The sequence below is a fragment of the Pezoporus occidentalis genome, unplaced genomic scaffold, assembly GCF_034315485.1.
Source record: "Pezoporus occidentalis ecotype Australia unplaced genomic scaffold, CSIRO_AGI_Poc_V1 ctg1023, whole genome shotgun sequence".
Classification (NCBI taxonomy): domain Eukaryota; kingdom Metazoa; phylum Chordata; class Aves; order Psittaciformes; family Psittacidae; genus Pezoporus; species Pezoporus occidentalis.
Window position 1 is genome coordinate 1 of NW_026912805.1, and position 20,442 is coordinate 20,442.

At 58.2% G+C, this 20,442-nt stretch overlaps 1 protein-coding gene across 1 annotated transcript; it reads left to right on the forward strand.

The window, feature by feature from the left end:
• Positions 1 to 773: 773 nt before the first annotated feature.
• On the forward strand, positions 774 to 11,019 carry PFAS (phosphoribosylformylglycinamidine synthase). Its single transcript, XM_062616349.1, has 29 exons — positions 774 to 865; positions 1,235 to 1,409; positions 1,627 to 1,765; positions 1,855 to 1,960; positions 2,201 to 2,387; positions 2,464 to 2,569; positions 2,706 to 2,846; positions 2,952 to 3,076; positions 3,183 to 3,311; positions 3,549 to 3,680; positions 3,772 to 3,897; positions 3,986 to 4,062; positions 4,139 to 4,295; positions 4,408 to 4,469; positions 4,571 to 4,732; positions 5,250 to 5,363; positions 5,563 to 5,694; positions 5,788 to 6,018; positions 6,307 to 6,487; positions 6,626 to 6,709; positions 6,800 to 6,955; positions 7,198 to 7,323; positions 7,428 to 7,573; positions 7,803 to 8,013; positions 8,210 to 8,301; positions 8,406 to 8,520; positions 8,817 to 8,957; positions 10,245 to 10,397; positions 10,490 to 11,019. Exons 2-29 carry the CDS (start codon positions 1,235 to 1,237, stop codon positions 10,822 to 10,824), a joined length of 4,041 nt encoding a protein of 1,346 aa, XP_062472333.1. The 5' UTR covers positions 774 to 865; the 3' UTR covers positions 10,825 to 11,019.
• The last annotated feature ends 9,423 nt before the right edge of the window (positions 11,020 to 20,442 follow it).

A 20,442-nucleotide genomic window follows, 5' to 3' on the forward strand; every position in this document is an offset into this window, starting at 1 on the left:
GCTGCGTCCATATTGGGGTGCTGGGGGGCTCCCGGGTGCCCTGTCTGGGGGTCTGGGTCCCTATTGGGGTGCTGGAACCCTTTTTGGGGTGCCCCGTTTCTCATGGGTCCCATACTGGGGGTGCTGAGTCCCCTTTGGGGGAGGGCTGGGTCAATTACTGAGGGTCCTGGGACTTACTGTGTGTGCTGGGTCCCATACTGGGGGTGCTGAGTCCCCTTTGGGGGGGCTGGGTCAATTACTGAGGGTCCTGGGACTTACTGTGTGTGCTGGGTCCCATACTGGGGGTGCTGAGACCCCCACTGAGAGTACCTGGACCCACCATCGCCAGCAATAGGATGGGCACGGGTGGCCATGGAGGCACCATGGCGCCGGGGACACTGGGTGCCATGGCAACGGGGACTGCACGGCCACGGGGACGCCCTGGTGTGGGGCCAAGGGGCACCGTGCCCCATAGGGCCGCCATGGGGCCCCTGTGCCATGGGGGGGTTGTCACCCTCCACCTCCAAGGCCACCTGATGTCACCAGTGATGTCACCCATGACATCACCCGTGACCTTCCCCACCCCACAACCGCCCCGTTGGACCGCTGCCCCCGACCCCCCCCCCCCAAACCTCGTGGAGGTCACGTGGTCACGTATGGCCTTGGGGGGGAGGGGGGTCCTTCCCCCCATGACGCCACGTGGTTGGGTGGGGGGTGGGCGGCCCCCCACCCCCTCCAATGAATGAATGAATGGGGAAGGGGGAGGGGTCACTGGGGGTGACAGGGGGGGTCACGGCCCCTCCTTCCACCCTCAAGCCCCGCCCCCTCCCCTCTGGTGCGGCGCACGCGGGACCCGCGGGGTCAGAGGCTGCGGGAGCGCCGCGTGGTAATGACGGGGGGAAACGCGTGACGTCACGTGGCGTGACGTGGCGTGACGTCGGGGGGGATCACCCATTTCCAAACCCTGGGAGGGAGTGGGGTCCTGGGGCTGGTCCCCACCTTAATGACAGGAGGGACACACTTAATGGGGGGGGGACACCCCACTAGTGACCTGGGTGTATGGGGGGGTGTCCCATGTTCGGGGTCCTGGGGGGGGTACACGTGGTGATGTCCTTAAAGGGGACCCCCCTCTTTTATGACGTAATGAATGGGGGGGTATCCAGTGTTGGGGAGTCCATAGGGGTGTCCCACATAGGGGGTCCAAGGGGGGGGTCCCATACTGGGGGTCCCATCCCATTCCCCGTGTCCCCCACAGATGCAGTTGCTGCGATTCTATGTACGGCCCGCCCCCCCCAAGAGGGTGGAGGGGTCCGAGGGGGCCCCCCCTGCACTGGGGCTGGGATTGGGGTCCCCTCTGAAGCTCGCCCGAGCCGTGGAGCCCTCGGTCACAAGCGTCACCTGCGAGACCTGCTACTACCTGGCCTGGAGCGGTGCGGGGGCAATGGGGGGCACTGGGGATAATGGGGGTATATGGAATATGGGGGGTGTTTGGGGTCAAGGGGGGTGTTTGGAGTCAAAGGGGGTGTTTGGGGGCAATGGGGGGCATTTGGGGGTCAATGGGGGTGTGTTTGGGAGTCAATGGGGGTGTTCGGTGCCTATGGTGGGGCTTTGGTGTCACAGTGGGGGTCCCAGCCTCGGTTCCCACAGGTGATGCCCCCCCGGACGCAAAGCAGGGCCAGATCCTGCGCTGGATCCTGGGGTCTCCCCTGGGGGGTGAAGACGAGGTGGCCCCTGAGAGCTTCCTGCAGCCTCATGGCCCCCATGTGCTGCTGGAGATCGGGCCCAGGTATAGACCATCCATGGGTGCTATGGGGTCCCATGGGTTCTATGGGGTTCCATGGGTTCTATGGGGTCCCATGGGTGCTCTTGTCCCAGGCTTGGGGTCTGCACAGCTGACTCCACCAACGCTGTGTCCCTGTGCCGGGCAGCTGGACTTGAACCAGTGCAGAGACTGGAGCGATCCCGGAGGCTCCTGCTGCAGGTGGGACATGGGCTATGGATACAGATATGGATATGGATCTGGGATATGGATATGGATGTGGGATACGGATATGGATATGGGTATAGATATGCGATATGGGTATGGATATGGGATGTGGATATGGATATGGGATATAGATATGGGCTTGGGATATGGATATGGAATATCGGTATGGATCTGGGATATGGGCCGTGGGGTCTCTCCCCTGTGCCATGGGTGACCTGTATGTCCCTGTTCCAGTTCACAGCCCCCCCCCCGGCAGGGGCCCTGGGGCGCCTGGGCAGGGTGCTGCGGGACCCAGTGACGGAGCAGCTCTACCCCGAGCCCCTGCGGAGCCTGGAGGTGCCAGCACGGCCCCTGCCTGTCACCACCATCGACGTCCTGGGCAGGGGGCAGCGGGCGCTGGAGGAGGCGGACACGGAGCTGGGTGAGGGCATGGGCGGCAATGGGGATATGGAGCGGGAATGGGACACAGGGGTCAATGGGGATGCTGCTGTCCCCAGGCCTGGCCTTTGACCCATGGGATGTGCAGTTCTACACCCGCCTCTTCCTCACTGCTGGACGTAACCCCACCACCGTGGAGTGCTTTGACCTGGCGCAGTCCAATAGGTGCCCTCTTACCCTGCCCCGTGGACCCTAAACCTACCCCTGGGGACCCTAAAACCTGCTCTGGCAGCCCTAAACCTGCCCCGGTCCTTCAGTGATGGTCCCCCATGACTGTGCCCCATTGCCCCCCCTTCCGCAGTGAGCACAGCCGCCACTGGTTCTTCAAGGGCCGGCTGGTGGTGGACGGGCGCGCGGAGCCGCAGTCGCTCTTCCAGCGCATCATGGGCACGCAGCGCTCCAGCAACACCAACAACGTCATCAAGTTCTCCGACAACAGCAGGTGGGGCTCCATACGGTCTCTATGGGGTCTCTATGGGGTCTTTATGGGGCCTCTATGGGGTCTCTGTGGGGTGCCCCACGGCTGACCCCAGCTCCCCCCACCCAGCGCCATCCGCGGGGCCGCGGTCTCTGCGCTGTGGCCACAGGACCCGGCCGGACCCAGCCCCTACGAGAGGAGAACCTCGATCCGTCACGTGACCTTCACCGCCGAGACCCACAACTTCCCCACGGGTCAGCGCGGGGCGTGGCCTCTGGAGGGAGCTTGGGAGGGGCGGGGTTGCGTGAGTGGGCGGGGCTTTCTTTGTTCCCGCCCCTCACGTCTGGTCCCGCCCCTCAGCTGTGGCCCCTTTCAGTGGGGCCACCACCGGCACCGGGGGCCGTATCCGGGACGTGCAGAGCACCGGGCGCGGGGCCCACGTCATTGCCGGTACCGCGGGGTACAGCTTCGGCAACCTGCTCCTGCCCGGTAAGCACCACACGGGGACCCCCCAGTACGGACCAAGGACCCCAGTACAGACACGGGGACCTCCAAAACCAGCCCTGGGTCCCCAAATACAGCTCCAGGACCCCCAAACCCCACCCCAGAACTCCAAAAGTAGTTTCAGAGACAGAGCTTCTGGGACCCCACCAAACCCCTCTGGAATCCCCTAAACACCACTGGAACCCCAAAAGAGCCCCCTTTTGCCTCCCCCCCCCCCCCCAGGCTATGAGCTGCCCTGGGAGGACCCGACGCTGCCGTACCCCACGTCCTTTGCCCGGCCCCTGGAAGTGGCCATCGGTGCCAGCGATGGAGCCAGTGACTACGGCAACAAGTTCGGGGAGCCGGTGCTGGCTGGTGAGTGGGGACCCCCCATGGGCTTGAGAGGACACCCAGAGACCTCCATGTTGGCAGCACCATTGGGGTGACACTGGGGGGTTGTCCCCAGGCTTTGCCCGCTCCTTCGGGCAGGTGCTGGCAGGGGGGCAGCGGCGCGAGTGGATTAAACCCATCATGTTCAGTGGGGGCATCGGGGCCATTGAGGACCAGCACGTGCGCAAGGAGCCCCCCGAGCCTGGTGAGACCCTCCTGGCACCCCCACCCCCCCCCGTACCCCCAGACTCTATGGGGGGGGCTGGCAGTCTCACCCCTGTCCCCCCAACCAGGGATGCTGGTGGTGAAAGTGGGAGGCCCCGTTTACCGCATTGGCGTTGGGGGGGGCGCAGCCTCCTCTATTCAGGTAACGGGGGGTCCCTAGGGGTGGGTTGGGGGGTCTCTGGGGAGGTGACCCATCGTCGCCATTGTGCCCCCCCCAGGTGCAGGGGGACAATTCAGAGGAGAGGGACGCGAGTGCAGTGCAAAGGGGGGACCCCGAGATGGAGCAGAAGCTGAACCGGGTGCTGAGGGGGTGCATCGAGAGCGGGGCAGGGAACCCCATCAGCAGCATCCATGACCAGGGCGCCGGTGGCAACGGTACCTGGATATGGGATACATGGGATAATGTGGGATATGGGGAATGGAGACATGAGGGCATGAAGATGTGGGTTGTGGGATATGAGGGGTGTCCCCATCACCGCTGTCCCAGGGAATGTCCTCAAGGAGATCAGCGAGCCAGCGGGAGCCGTCATCTACGCCAGTCGCTTTGAGGTACCAACACCCCCCATAGCACCCCTATAGCACCCCCATCCCCTGCACCCCATCCATGGGTGCCCCCCACTGCCCCCGTGCGGTGACGGGGGTGCTGGCAGCGTGGGGACCCGACACTGAGCGTGCTGGAGCTCTGGGGGGCCGAGTACCAGGAGTCCAACGCGGTGCTGGTGCGACCGCCGTGCCTCGAGCTGCTGCAGCGCCTGGCCCAGCGTGAGCGGTGCCCGCTCTGTGTGGTGGGGAGCATCACCGGGGATGGCAAAGTGAGATGTGGGGTGTGGGATATGGGGTATGGGATAGGGGGTATGGGATATGGGGTATGGGATATGGGGTGTGCGATATGGGGTATGGGATATGGGGCATGGGATATGGGGTATGGAGTATGGGATATGGGGTATAGGGTATGTGATATGGGGTATGGGGATATGGGGTATGGGATACGGGGTATAGGATATGGGATAGGGGGTATGGGATTTGGGGTATGCGGTGTGGGATATGGGGAATGGGATATGGGGTATGGGTATATGGGGTATGGGATACGGGGTATAGGATATGGGATAGGGGGTGTGGGATTTGGGGTATGCGGTGTGGGATATGGGGAATGGGATATGGGATATGGGGTATGGGATATGGGATGGGGGTATGGGATATGGGGTATGGGATAGGGGTATGGGATATAGGATATGGGGTATGTGATACGGGGTATGGGATATAGGATACACAGGGTATGGGATATGGGGTATGGTGACCTCAGCCCCATGGAGCCCTGGCCCCCACCAGATTGTGCTTGTTGATGACCTTGAGGCGCCAGTGCCTGAGGGGGGGTCCCATAAGGGGCTCCCCACCCCGGTGAATCTGGATCTGGAGTGGGTGCTGGGCAAGATGCCACAGAAGGTGAGGGGACACAGGAGATATGGGGGACCCACTGTGGGCACCCCATGGGCTGGCACCTTGGGGACACCCCTGTGGTGGTAGAGATCTCCCATTGGGAGTGGGGGCACCCAATAGGGATGGGGATCATGGTGCTGATGGGGACACCCAATGGGGATGAGGTCACCATGGTAACGAAGACACCCAATGGGCCCCCCCGCAGGAGTTTGTGCTGCAGCAGGTGCGCCCCCCCCTGCGCCCGCTGGAGCTGCCCCCAGGGCTGTCGGTGCTGGAGGCGCTGGAGCGGGTGCTGAGGCTGCCGGCGGTGGCCAGCAAGCGCTACCTCACCAACAAGGTACCACGGGGCACATCCCGTCACCCCACGGCATCCCTGGCACTCACCGGCACTGCTCCATGCCCCAACTGCTCCCTGCCCGCTGTGCTGCAGGTGGACCGCTCGGTGACGGGGCTGGTGGCGCAGCAGCAGTGTGTGGGGCCCCTGCACACGCCGTTGGCCGACGTGGCCGTGGTGGCCCTGTCCCACTTCGACACCGTGGGCGCTGCCACAGCGCTGGGGGAGCAGCCCATCAAGGGGCTGCTGGACCCTGCCGCTGGCGCCCGCCTGGCCCTCACCGAGGCCCTCACCAACCTCGTGTTCGCCCGCGTCACCGACCTGCGCGTGAGTGGGGACAGGGGGGGCTGGGGGCAATGGTGGACATGGGGGAGATGCCACCACCACTACCCCATGGTCAATGGGGACACCGGCATGGCCAGTACCCAGATATGGCCCATGAGGCTCCGTGGTGCCCACCGTGGCCATGGACACCACCATGACCGCATCCCTATTAGAAGGGGGCTGTGCTCTTGTCACCACTGGCCACTGAGGTTGATGGCAGGAGGTGATGGGGGACAATGGGTGACCCATCCCCATTGTCCCCATTGTCTCCATTGTCATCATTGTCTTCAGGATGTCAAGTGCTCGGGGAACTGGATGTGGGGTGCCAAGACGGGTGCTGAGGGGGGGGCACTGGTGGCTGCCTGCGAGGGGCTGGTGGGGCTCCTGCACCACCTTGGGGTGGCCATCGATGGGGGCAAAGACTCGCTGAGCATGGCCGCACGTGTCGGCACTGACACCGTCCTGGCGCCTGGTGAGGCCATGGGGATGTGGGGGGGAGATGGGGGCTATGGAGGCATTGCCATGGGGAGAAACCTGGGGGTGATACCACCACCATGGTGATGCACCCATGGGTGCCTCACTGTGAACCCATGACCTTTGACCCCGGCAGGCACGCTGGTGGTCTCAGCCTATGCCGTGTGTCCTGACATCACGGCCACTGTCACCCCGGACCTCAAGTGTCCCGAAGGCAAAGGTGGGTGCAGGGGGGGGCCCTATGGGTGCAGTGCCCTCTGCTGGGTGCAGGGGTGTCCCTATATGTGCAGTGACCCTGTGTTGGCTGCAGGGGCGCTGCTGTGGGTGCCGCTCTCTCCAGGCCAGCACCGCCTGGGGGGCACTGCCCTGGCTCAGGTCTTCTCCCAGCTGGGGGACGCCTGCCCCGACCTTGAGGACCCCAAAAGCCTCGAGGGGGCCTTCAGGGTCACCCAGAGCCTCCTCCAAGGTGGGTGCTGCCGGGGACAATGGGTGGGGGGGTTACAGGGGGCTGATGGGGATGGGGGAATTGGGTTGATCTGGGGTGCTATAGGGTGCCATGGGGTGCTCTGGGGTGTTCTGGAGTTTATGGTCTCCATGGGGTACTATGGGGTGCTATGGAGTACTATGGGCTCCATGGGGTGCTGTGGGGTGCTATGGAGTACATTTTGGGGGACTCTATGGGGTGCCCCATGTGCCCATGTGGGGCAGAGCGGGCACTGAGCGCGGGGCACGACGTGAGCGATGGGGGGCTCCTCACCTGCCTGCTCGAGATGGGATTTGCTGGGAACTGCGGCCTCCAAGTGGAGCTGAGCAATGCGGACTCTGGAACCCCCAGTGAGTCCTGACCCCCTTCAGGACCCTATAGCCCCATATCCCATACCCCATACCCATAACCAGTACCCATGCCCCATAACCCATATCCATATCCCCATCCTCAGCTCTGGCTGTGCTCTTTGCGGAGGAGCCGGGGCTGGTGCTGGAGGTACCGGTGGGCTCCATGGTCCGGATCTGCCGCCGGTACCAGGAGCAGGGTGTGAGCTGCGTCCCCATCGGCCACAGCGGCCCCTACGGGCCCGATGCTGAGGTGAGTTGGTGCAGGGTCATGGGGGACATTGGGGGGGTGCTGCAGAAGTGACCCCGTGGTGGCCTCAGGGAGACAGGAGGGTCAGGTGCTGGTGTCCTCTTGTCCCATATCCCATGTTTCATATATCCCCTGTCCCTGTCCCCATATCCCACATCCCATATCCCATACCCGTGGCAGGTCTGGGTGCTGGTGCCCATACCCATACCCGTGTCCCCCGTCCCTGCTGCAGGTGCGGGTGCAGGTGGGGGGCTTAGAGGTGCTGCGGGCACCCGTGGGCACCCTGCGGGCACTCTGGGAACAGACGAGTTTCCGGCTGGAGCGGGAGCAGGCGGCAGCCGAGTGCGTGGAGCAGGAGGAGGCCGAGACCCGGCAGCGCCGGGGACCCTGCTATAGCCTCAGCTTCGACCCATGCCAGGAGCCCCCGCTGCTGCGACACATGGGTGAGGCCATGGGGGGCTGTGGGATCATGGGAGTCTATGGGGCAATGGGGAGTCTATGGGAGCAGTGGGGGTCTATGGGGTCATGGAGGGGTCTATGGGATTCTTTGGGTCTGCGTGACTCTATGAGCCTTTATGGGATCCTATGGGGCTCTATGGGACGCTATGGGGACCCAGGGGGTGACACCACTGTCCCCAGAGCTGCCGGGGCCACGTGTGGCTGTGCTGAGGGAGGAGGGCAGCAACGGGGACCGGGAGATGGCAGCAGCATTCCTCATGGCTGGATTCCAGGTGAGTATCCAGGGGGGCCTGTGTGTCCCCCCATTTCCTGGGGGGGGAGGTGGGGTGGTTCCAGAGGTCCCTATTGGGGTGCCCCATGTCTGGATGCCCCCCAGGTTTGGGATGTAACCACTCAGGACCTGTGCTCGGGCTCCGCCACTCTCGATGGCTTCCGGGGGCTCGTCTTTGTTGGGGGGTTCAGCTACGGTGATGTCCTGGGCTCGGCCAAGGGTGAGAATTGGGTGGTGTCCACCCCCCAGGACACCCCATTGCTGACAATGGGCTTCACTGACAATGGGGTGGGGTTGGGGGGCTCGGGGGGGGGGGAGAGGGCACTGTTGGTTTTGGGGTGCCCCTGGGTTAGTGTCCCTAGATGGGGTAGTCTTTGTTGGGTGTCCCATTGGGGTCTCATTGGGGGTCCCTGACTGGGTCCCCTTGAGAAGTTCCTGTTGGGGGGGTCCTTGATCTGATCCCTGTTGGGGGGGGGCCCATCGCGGGTCCCTGACCCGGTCCCGTTGCGGTCCCAGGCTGGGCGGCTGCGGTGCGTTTCCACCCACGGGCACGGGGGGCGTTGGAACGGTTCCGGCAGCGTCCGGACACCTTCAGCCTCGGCGTCTGCAATGGCTGCCAACTGCTGGCGCTGCTGGGCTGGATCGGGCCCCCCCAAGGTGCGGGGGCTGGGGCGGGACATCCATGGGTGGGGGGTCTCTGGTTCGGGATATCCCATGTATGGGGGGGGATCCTGGGTCGGGGTATCCCATGTATGGGGGGGGTTCTGGGTCGGGGTATCCCATGTATGGGGGGGGTTCTGGGTCGGGGTATCCCATGTATGGGGGGGGTTCTGGGTCGGGGTATCCCATGTATGGGGGGGGTTCTGGGTCGGGGTATCCCATGTATGGGGGGGGTCTGGGTCGGGGTATCCCATGTATGGGGGGGGTCCTGGGTCAGGGTATCCCATGTATGGGGGGGTCCTGGGTCGGGGTATCCCATGTATGGGGGGGGTCCTGGGTCGGGGTATCCCATGTATGGGGGGGGTCCTGGGTCGGGGTATCCCATGTATGGGAGGGGTTCTGGGTCGGGGTATCCCATGTATGGGGGGGGTTCTGGGTGGGGGTATCCCATGTATGGGGGGGGTTCTGGGTGGGGGTATCCCATGCATGGGGGCGCTCCTGAGTCGGGGTATCCCATGTATGGGGGGGGTTCTGCGTCGGGGTATCCCATGTATGGGAGGGGTTCTGGGTCGGGGTATCCCATGTATGGGAGGGGTTCTGGGTCGGGGTATCCCATGTATGGGGGGGGTTCTGGGTCGGGGTATCCCATGTATGGGGGGGGTCCTGGATCAGGGTATCCCATGTATGGGGGGGTTCTGGGTGGGGGTATCCCATGTATGGGGGGGGTTCTGGGTCGGGGTATCCCATGTATGGGGGGGGGGTTCTGGGTCGGGGTATCCCATGTATGGGGGGGGTTCTGGGTGGGGGTATCCCATGTATGGGGGGGGTTCTGGGTCGGGGTATCCCATGTATGGGGGCGCTCCTGAGTCGGGGTATCCCATGTATGGGGGGGGTCTGGGTCGGGGTATCCCATGTATGGGGGGGGTCCTGGGTCGGGGTATCCCATGTATGGGGGGGGTCCTGGGTCGGGGTATCCCATGTATGGTGGGGGTTCTGGGTCGGGGTATCCCATGCATGGGGGCGCTCCTGAGTCGGGGTATCCCATGTATGGGGGGGGTCTGGGTCGGGGTATCCCATGTATGGGGGGGGTCCTGGGTCAGGGTATCCCATGTATGGGGGGGTCCTGGGTCGGGGTATCCCATGTATGGGGGGGGTTCTGGGTCGGGGTATCCCATGTATGGTGGGGGTTCTGGGTCGGGGTATCCCATGTATGGGTGTGACCAGTGGGGTGGGGGGTTCCCCTAAAGGGGGGTAGCCTTGCGGTGACGTCACGCCATCACGCAGAGGCGGGGGCGCCCCCTGCTGTCGCGCTCTGTCCCAACCTGTCACGACGCTTCGAGTCGCGATTCGTGACGGTGCGGGTGGAGCCGGGGCCGGCGCTGATGCTGCGCGGGATGGAGGGGTCCTGCCTCGGCGTCTGGGTGGCGCATGGGGAAGGTGTGTGCGGGAGCGCTGGGAGCGCTGGGTGGTTACTGGGAGGCACTGGGCGGGGGTCGCGCTGCGGGGTCTCTCACTGCTGCCCCCCGCAGGCCGATTCCAGTTCCGAGAGCCGGGCGCGCTGGCGGCAGCGCTGGGTGTGGGGCTGGTGCCGTTGCGCTATGTGGACGATGCGGGGCGCCCCACGAGCCGCTACCCCATGAACCCCAACGGCTCCGGCGGTGCCGCGGCCGCGCTCTGCTCCCCCTGCGGCCGCCACCTCGGGCTGATGCCGCACCCGGAGCGCGGTGTCCGCACCTGGCAGTGGCCCTGGTGGCCTCCGGCGTGGGGCAGCCCCACGGCTGCTGTGGGGCAGGAGGCCCCCTGGAGCCGCATGTTCCAGAACGCCTGCGAGTGGTGCCTGCGCTGGCCCCACGGCGAGCAGTGAGGGAGCCCGTGCCCCATATGGCTGCCCCATAGAGAGACTGCGCCCATAGACAGACACACAGATGGACCTGCTCCATGACTCTTCCCCACACCCCCAGCACTGACCAATGGGAGTGACCCCATCTCTCCCTCGACCAACCGGAAGCAGAGGATGTGGAGGGGGCGGGGCTTATAATAAAGCTCTGGATGCAGCCAAGTTGGGGAGTGAGGAATCAATGGGGGAGCAGGGGTGGGTTGGGTGCATGTAGGACCCCTTTCCCCTCCCCCCCATTTGTTCCTCCCGTCCCCCAGCCCCAAATCCCATTTGAATGAGCCCAAAAGGTGTCAGGGGTGTCTCTATGGGTCCCTATGGGCCTCTGTGGGTCCCTATGGGGCACTCAGCTGTCAGTGGCTGCTGTCACAGCCATCACTCCCCACCAGCGCCATTGGGAGCGCTCGGAGCCGCTTCCCCACAGCGGCATCTGCATTGGGGGGGCACTTGGGGTGGGGGGTGTCTTAGGCGGGACCGGGAGGTAATGTGAGGCAATGGGGGGGTAATAGGCAGTTAATGGAGGGTAAAGGGTGGCAATGGGGGGCGGTAATAGGGAGTTAACAGGCTCTATCCACTGGGTTGGAGAGATCTGATCTTGTCTGAATGGGGCTGGGCTGGGCTTAATGGCAGTAAATTTTGCTGGGCTGGGCTGAACTGGTCTGGGCTGAGCTGGCTGGGCTGGGCTGTAAACTGGGCTGAACTGGGTTAAATTGGGCTGGGACAACTGGACTGGGCTAAACTGGTCTGGACTGAGCTGGCCTAAACTGTGCTACGTTGGGCTGGGAAGGGCTAAAGTGGGCTGAAGTGTACTGGGCTGGGCTGCGTTGGGCTAAAGTGGGCTGGAATGGCCTAAACTGTGCTGGGCTGGTCTAAACTGGGCAGGACTGGGCTAAATTGGGTTTAACAGTGCTAAACTGATCTGGACAGATGTGAATTGGGCTAAACTAGGCTGAACTGGTCTAAACTGCTGGGCTGGGCTGAAGTGGGCTAAAGTGGGCTCAACAGGGCTAAGGTGTGCTGGAGTGGTCTCAATTGTGCTAAACCCTGCTGAACTGTGCTAAATTGGTCTGGTCAGGTCTGAACTGGGCTAAACTGAGCTGAGTGTTCTAGGCTGGGCTGGGCTAAACTGGCCTGGGCTAAATTGATCTGAACAGGGCTAAACTGGTCTGAATTGGGCTAAAGTGGGCTGGGCTAAACTGGAATGGACTGTGCTAAAGTTGGCTGCGCTGGGCTAAAGTGGGCTAAAGTGAGCTGGAATTGGCTGGACAGGGCTAAAGTGGGCTGGGCTGAACTGGGGTGAAGTGTCTGAAGTGAGATAAAGTGGGCTGGACTGGTGTGCACTGGGCTAAAGTGGGCTGGGCTGGGCTAAACTGGAGTATACTGGGCTAAACTGGTCCAAACTGTGCTGTGTTGGGCTATATTGGTCTGAACTGGGCTAAACCAGATGTAACTGTGCTAAACCTGCCTTAACTGGGCTGAACTGGGCTAATCTGTTCTGAACTGAGTTAGGCCTGTCTGAAGTGGGCTAAAGTGGGCTGGAGTGGTCTGAACTGGGATAAACTTGTCTGAACTGGGCTAAACTGGTTTGGGGTAGGCTGAACTGGTCTGAACTGTGCTAAACGGTGCTGTGCTAAGCTGGGTAAGCTACCCATGTAAGCTCTTGCTGCAAAGTAACCCTTGCCTTCCCCCCAGCCCCATGCTACACTTCAAACCCCTTCCTGCCCTCCTGACCTTGTCTCTCACCCTCCAGTCCCAACCAGCAATCCTTCTACTTAACTTCCATAGTGCCATGGGTCTCAAGCTGCCCTAGATGCTCAGAACACCCACATCAAAGTCTTGGGATCTTGCCACAGCTGCCAAGTTCCTCTGTATAACCTGCAACAAACAAAGGAACCAACAGGAACACCCTGTGCTGGCCATCATCATCACCACCACCCCACCCACCAATACTGGCCCAGTCTGTAACAGCCCTCTTCCTCCTTCAAAGCTCCTCAACATTATGTTTTCCTGTTCCAATCCCATAGTAGAGTCCAACACTGAGCCTCTCCTTCTCTCCAGGTCCTAGGAGTGCAATAGAGACAAATGACCACAGTGCTTGGAAAAAGTGACCGACCTCACAATCTTTCTCCTTACCTCCCTGACTCACCTCAAGCACTCATCTGACTCCAGTGGTAGAAGGCAGGCCCTGCAACACCAAACACAAATACTGAACCCCTTTGCCATGCTCTTCTCAACTCTAAACCACCAAACCCCCACACACAACCCCCTTACCTTCTCACAGCCCTCCTCAGTTTGCAGCTTCACCTCTCTGGGGTTACCTGCAGCACCTACAAAAGAAATGGAAACAGGTACACACAAAGAGATATAGAAGCTGCGCCCTTGCCTCAGCAAGTGCCATTTCCCTCTCCTGTCACTTCACTACTCATCCACTGAACTTCAAAGGTTTTCCATCCCTTTATTCTAACATGTACACCCCTTGGAAAACACTAACAAGAAGTAAAAAATACAGTTTTATGAAAATGACAAGACCATGAAATAAGATGTTACTTGGGTGTTCTAAGCATGGCTCACCTTGGCTAAATAACCTGCATGTCTTTTTTTCACTTAAAATATGAGAGCAAGTCTGAGCCAGGGAGCCTGTGTTAGTCTCAGTGTGAGATTTGTGTGGATGTGTGAGGCAGTGAATGCCAGGTTGAGCCCAAGTCTGAGCTGGAGTGTCTGTGCAGTTTAAATACATGAGTCTGAGCCAGTCTGTGTGGAAGCAAACCCATGTGAGTCTGAGCCCCAGAACCTGAGACAGAAAAACCCTGTGTGGTCTGAAACCAAATATAATTCAGAGCCTAACTGCATAAAAGTGAAGCTGTGCAGTCTGTGAGTTCTGAATGTAAATGTAAGGCAGCAAAAGAAGGCCAAAAAGGTAAAGCCAGAAACCAAAAGAGCCAGCTGTACCTTGTCAGGCTGTATTTACCCCAGCTGCTGGTTTGACCCACCCCTGAGCCAGGGCTGTGAGGGAGGGGCTGTGGGTAGGGCCTGGGGTATATAAGGCACAGCTTCCAAACAAGGAGCTTCTATAGGGTTTGGCTCTCTTGAAGGTAAGGTGTTTGGGGGGTTTTGTGGATTTAATGCTTTGTGCTTTGTTTCTGCTTTTGTTTTTTGAGTTCTTTGAAATGATTTTTTTTTTGGGCTAAATATTTTAAGCTACTTTAGTATTTATGTGGGCATGTACCAGTAAACTCTTTTGTGCTGTGGTTTTCTTTGAGGTGCTATTGTTATTGGTGGTTTTGAGCTAAGCAGATTTTTTTGGTTGCTCTCAGGCACAGAAATTATGGCAAGGTTTGTTTTTGTTCTAATTCCTTCTCTTTTGTCTCTGTTTCTTTTTGCATATGATGGTCATGGTTGTGGTTACTGAATGTATATACTAGTTATATGACTAGGAGATTTTTCAAGGGTGCCTTTGGGTCTGTGCTCTTATAAAAGCTAACTTGAATGCTTAGGTTTAAAGAAGACCAAAGCAGAACATTAATGTTGTTTTGGGATGTAGAGACTGTTAAAGAACTGGTGATTTTTGGCATGTAAAGGTATAACAATGATTTTTAGCTTGTTTATTTCTCACTTTTAAAGTATAGAGGGCGCTGTTTCTTTACAGTCTGATGTAGTTAATATTTCAGGGTATTTCCCTCTATTTGTTTGCCTCTAAAATGTTATATGGCTGGATTTCTGGTTTCTGTTCTTTTTTTTCTAACTGCTGTTACTGCAGATGATGGAAATTAATTGGGTGGGTGCAGTAAACACCCAGGTGCATAGTATGGGATATCTGCGCAGTAATTTTGGCTTGAGACTTAAAACACTATAAAAATTAAGCAGAAAGACTAGTTTTTGTGAGAAGAGGGGTGGGGAACAGCATCAGGATAGCAGGAATAGGTCTGAAATGTGCCATAGGGATGAGAAGAAGAAAGTGGGGCATTTTATAGCACCATCTTACAGTGGGTTGGGTAGTACAGCTTGTCTGCTTCAATGAGTGTATTTGATTGTGATCTGTGTTGGTGCTTCCACATCACTGCTAGGACTAAAGGTGCTAAGCCTGCTCTTTAGACCTTGTTCTTTATATCCTGACTGCATGAGTTGGTTGTTTAAAAGTGTGTCAGGCATTTCTTTTCACTCTTTACAAGCATAAAGCAGAGCAGAGCTTTTCCTGCAGTCAACCCATTAGTAGTCTTGTGGGGCATTGCTCCAGGTTGCTTTTCCAACTGTGAGGAGGTAAGGGGTTTGTGTGTGTGTGCGGTAGCTTAAAATTGAGAAGAAGGTGTTCAGTGCTTTCAGTGTTTGTGTTTGGCATTGCAGGTCTTGCCCTGGACCTCTGGAGTAGGATGAGTGCTTGAGGTGAGTGAGGGAGGTAAGGAGAAGGATTGTGGGGTCGGTCACTTTTGCAAGAACCATGGTCATTGTCTTCTGTTGCACTCCTAGGGCACGGAGGGCAGGAGAGGCCCCAGGTCAGACTGTGGAATGGCTTTGGGACAGGCGAGGCCAGTGCTGAGGAGCTTTGGAGGAGCCCGAGGGTTGGTAAGGAACAGGCCGGGCAGGATGGCTGGGGTGGTGGAGATGAGGGCCACCACAGGCTGTTCCCTGTTTTTGGTTTGTTTCTGCAGATGATGAAGAGGAACTTGTCAAGGTCTGCAGCATGGCTGGCGTCTGCCGTGGGAGTTCTGAGCAGTGAGGTTGCCTCGAGACGCATGGGACTATGCAAGCTAAGTAGAGGGACTGCTTTAGGAGGCAAGGGGGTGGGAGACAGCGTCAGAATGGCAGGAAGGGGTTTGAGATGTATCATTCCAATGTAGTATTTGAGGCAGAATGTCTGAGAAGACGCTTGGAGGTGCCTGGGAGGGGAATGGTCAGTTTTAGTAAAGGTAGTGCCTGGGAGTTAAATGCCAGGATGAGATGGTGCCATCTGTGGGGCTTAAATCTGGGGTGTCGTGTCAGGGACAATAGGTAATGGTCCTTGGTGAACCAGGCAAGGGTGGGAAAGTAGTGTTTGTTGCCTTTGGCTCCTCGCAGAGAGTTGTGCTGTGGCTGCTTCAGGCGAGGTCCAGCTTTGGTTGCTAGCCAGAGAGTTGTGCTTTAGAACTGCCTGGAGAAGTCCTGACCCTGGGAGACCTTCCTAGATACGGTTGGCCGCTTCTTGCGACGTGGGCTGGCCCCCTGCGTAGCAATGAGCGTGCGTTTTTGTGAGTATGAAAGCCCGAGCCTCATGCTGTGTGAGGGAGGCAGAAGCTCATGCCAGGCAGGTGAACGTTGCCTGCGCGGGGACGCCCGCTGAGGTTGAGCCTGCCACCTCGCACTGCCATGATGATTGTCGGAGCTGTTTGCTGATGGTCTTCCCAGGGTCCTTGGGGTTGGTAAGATAAGCAACCAGCAGATGTATGCTCTACTATCACTATAGTTTTCTGTATTAATAAGCTAGCTGTGAGTTTTCTGCTTGTCTCTGGTTTTCTCTTACCTGGAATTCTTGAACTGTGAAACGTATGTGGTGGGGTTTTATAATCGCAGTGTAGTTCCCTCCTCTTGGTGAGCTGTGTGAATGGACAGAATAGCTGTGAGAATAAGCTTGGGTTTAATGAGTCAGAGCCAGAGAGCCTGCTTGGGAGTGGGTGTGATAGTCTATGTAGAGTTAGTGTCTGAGCCAGAGGGTGTGAGGGTCTGTGTTGAGATTGACAGGCATACACAGACTCATATTCAGACAACCCAAGTGTCAGTGTGAGCTTAGGCTGAGTCTTAGAGGCAGATAAAGCTTTTGCTTGGCGTTGCTGTGAATAAGGCCAGGTTGTTCTTGCAGATGGCGAGATGGTTAGCCCTGTGTGAGAGGCTGATGGAGGAGGGTTGAGCTGAGTGACGGAAGCAGGTGGGTAAATTTTGTGTTTCAGAAGGAAGCTATGCCTTATTCTCCTGGCTGGCTTATGACTTGCTGTGTGTTTTTAAATTGGTAGGTGCGGAGCGAGGTGCGAAGCAGAGCTGGGTGCCCCTGAGCTGTCTTGGACTCGGTGAGTTCTGCTTATCAGACTGAAGCAGCGAGTGAGTGAGCGTCTTGTGGTTTTTGTGAAATGAAAACCAGCTTTTCATGTTGTGTTCTGCAGGTGGTGCCCAGGATCAAAGAAGAGAAGGGAAGGCGTGCAAAGGCCAATGGAGGAGTAGCAGAGTGACGGGAGAGGGAGCGGGGACTTGGTGAGGGAAGGGTGTTACTTTGAACCCTCTCTCAGGGTTTGTGTGTTTGCCTTTGTGTTTCAGGTGCTGCAGGTCACTCGGGAGAGGTGAAGATGCCAAGTGAGGAGGGCTGTGAGGAGGTAAGGGGTTTGTGTGTGTGTGCGGTAGCTTAAAATTGAGAAGAACATGTTCAGGGCTATTAGTGTTTGTGTTTGGTATTGCAGGTCTTGCCCTGGACCTTTGGAGTAGGATGAGAGCTTGAGGTGAGTGAGGGAGGTAAGGAGAAGGATTGTGGGGTCGGTCACTTTTGCAAGAACCATGGTCATTGTCTTCTGTTGCACTCCTAGGGCACGGAGGGCAGGAGAGGCCCCAGGTCAGACTGTGGAATGGCTTTGGGACAGGCGAGGCCAGTGCTGAGGAGCGTTGGAGGAGCCCGAGGGTTGGTAAGGAGCAGGCCGGGCAGGATGGCTGGGGTGGTGGAGATGAGGGCCACCACAGGCTGTTCCCTGTTTTTGGTTTGTTTCTGCAGATGATGAAGAGGAACTTGTCAAGGTCTGCAGCATGGCTGGCGTCTGCCGTGGGAGTTGTGAGCAGTGAGGTTGCCTCGAGACGCACGGAACTATGCAAGCTAAGTAGAGGGACCGCTTTAGGAGGCGAGGGGGTGGGAGACAGCGTCAGAATGGCAGGAAGGTGTTTGAGATGTATCGTTCCAATGTAGTGTTTGATCCAGAATGTCTGAGAAGACGCTTGGAGGTGCCTGGGAGGGGAATGGTCAGTTTTAGTAAAGGTAGTGCCTGGGAGTTAAATGCCAGGATGAAAAGGTGCCATTTGTGGGGCTTAAGTCTGGGGTGTCGTGTCAGGGGCAGTAGGTAACGGTCCTTGGTGAACCAGGCAAGGGTGGGAAAGTAGTGTTTGTTGCCTTTGGCTCCTCGCAGAGAGTTGTGCTGTGGCTGCTTCAGGCGAGGTCCAGCTTTGGTTCCTAGCCAGAGAGTTGTGCTTTAGAACTGCCTGGAGAAGTCCTGACCCTGGGAGACCTTCCTAGATACGGTTGGCCGCTTCTTGCGACGTGGGCTGGCCCCCTGCGTAGCAATGAGCGCGCGTTTTTGTGAGTATGAAAGCCCGAGCCTCATGCTGTGTGAGGGAGGCAGAAGCTCATGCCAGGCAGGTGAAGGTTGCCTGCGCGGGGACGCCCGCTAAGGTTGGGCCTGCCACCTCGCACTGCCATGACGCTTGTCGGAGCTGGTTTGCTGATGGTCTTCCTAGGGTCCTTGGGCTTGGTAAGATAAGGAACCATGAGAAGCATGCTTTGCTATCTCTATAGTTTTTTTTTTTTGTATTAATAAGCTAGCTGTGAGTTTTCTGCTTGTCTCTGGTTTTCTGTCAGATAGATTTCTTGAACTGTGGAACGTATGTGGTGGGGTTTTCTAATCACGGTGTAGTTCTCTCCTCTCGATGAGCTGTGTGAATGGAGAGAAGAGGTCTGAGAATAAGCTTGTAATTAATGACGCAGGCCCAGAGAGCCTGCTTGGGAGTGGGTGGGATAGTCTATGTAGAGTTAGTGTCTGAGCCAGAGGGTGTGAGGGTCTGGGTTGAGATTGACAGGCATACACAGACTCATATTCAGACAACCCAAGTGTCAGTGTGAGCTTGGGCTGAGCCTTAGAGGCAGAATAAGCTTTTGCTTGGCATTGCTGTGAATAAGGCCTGGTTGCTCTTGCAGATGGTGAGATGGTTAGCCACCTGTGAGAGGCTGATGGAGGAGGGTTGAGCCGAGTGATGGAAGCAGGTGAGTCAATCTGTGGTGTCAGAAGCAAATTCCAGTTTATTGTCCTGGTGGGATGATGACTTGCTGTGTGTTTTGAATTTGGAGGTGCGAAGCGAGCTGGGTGCCCCAGAGCTGTCCTGGACTCGGTGAGTTCTGCTTGGCAGACTGAAGCAGCAATTGGTGGAGCGTCTTGTGGTTCTTGTGAAATGAAAACCAGCTCTTCATGTTGTGTTCTGCAGGCGGTGCCCGGGCTCAAAGAAGAGAAGGGAAGGCGTGCAAAGTCCAGCGCAGGAGTAGCAGAGTGATGGGAGAGGGAGTGGGGACTTGGTGAGGGGAGGGTGTTACTTTGAACCTTCTCTCAGGGTTTATCTGTTTCCCTTGGTGTTTCAGGTGCTGCAGACAACTCAGGCGAGGTAAAGGTGCCAATGTTGGAGGGCTGTGAGGAGGTAAGGGGTTTGTGTGTGTGTGCGGTAGCTTAGAATTGAGAAGAACATGTTCAGTGCTTTTAGTATTTGTGTTTGGTATTGCAGGTCTTGCCGTGGATCTTTGGAGTAGGATGAGTGCTTGAGTTGAGTGAGGGAGGTAAGAAGAAGGATTGTGGGGTCGGTCACTTTTGCAAGAACCATGGTCATTGTCTTCTGTTGCACTCCTAGAGCACGGAGGGCAGGAGAGAGCCCAGGTCACTCTGTGGAATGGCTTTGGGACAGGCAAGCGCAGTGTTGAGGAGCTTTGGAGGAGGCCGAGGTTTGGTAAGGAGCAGGCCGGGCGGGATGGCTGGGGTGGTGGAGATGAGGGCCACCACAGGCTGTTCCCTGGTTTTGGTTTGTTTCTGCAGATGATGAAGAGGAACTTGTCAAGGTCTGCAGCATGGCTGGCGTCTGCCGTGGGAGTTGTGAGCAGTGAGGTTGCTTCGAGAGGCATGGAACTATGCAAGCTAAGTAGAGGGACCGCTTTAGGAGGCGAGGGGGTGGGAGACAGCGTCAGAATGGCAGGAAGGTGTTTGAGATGTATCGTTCCAATGTAGTGTTTGATCCAGAATGTCTGAGAAGACGCTTGGAGGTGGCTGGGAGGGGAATGGTCAGTTTTAGTGAAGGTAGTGCCTGGGAGTTAAATGCCAGGATGAAAAGGTGCCATTTGTGGGGCTTAAGTCTGGGGTGTCGTGTCAGGGGCAGTAGGTAACGGTCCTTGGTGAACCAGGCAAGGGTGGGAAAGTAGTGTTTGTTGCCTTTGGCTCCTCGCAGAGAGTTGTGCTGTGGCTGCTTCAGGCGAGGTCCAGCTTTGGTTCCTAGCCAGAGAGTTGTGCTTTAGAACTGCCTGGAGAAGTCCTGACCCTGGGAGACCTTCCTAGATACGGTTGGCCGCTTCTTGCGACGTGGGCTGGCCCCCTGCGTAGCAATGAGCGCGCGTTTTTGTGAGTATGAAAGCCCGAGCCTCGTGCTGTGTGAGGGAGGCAGAAGCTCATGCCAGGCAGGTGAAGGTTGCCTGCGCGGGGACGCCCGCTAAGGTTGGGCCTGCCACCTCGCACTGCCATGACGATTGTCGGAGCTGGTTTGCTGATGGTCTTCCCAGGGTCCTTGGGGTTGGTTACACAGACTCATATTCAGACAACCCAAGTGTCAGTGTGAGCT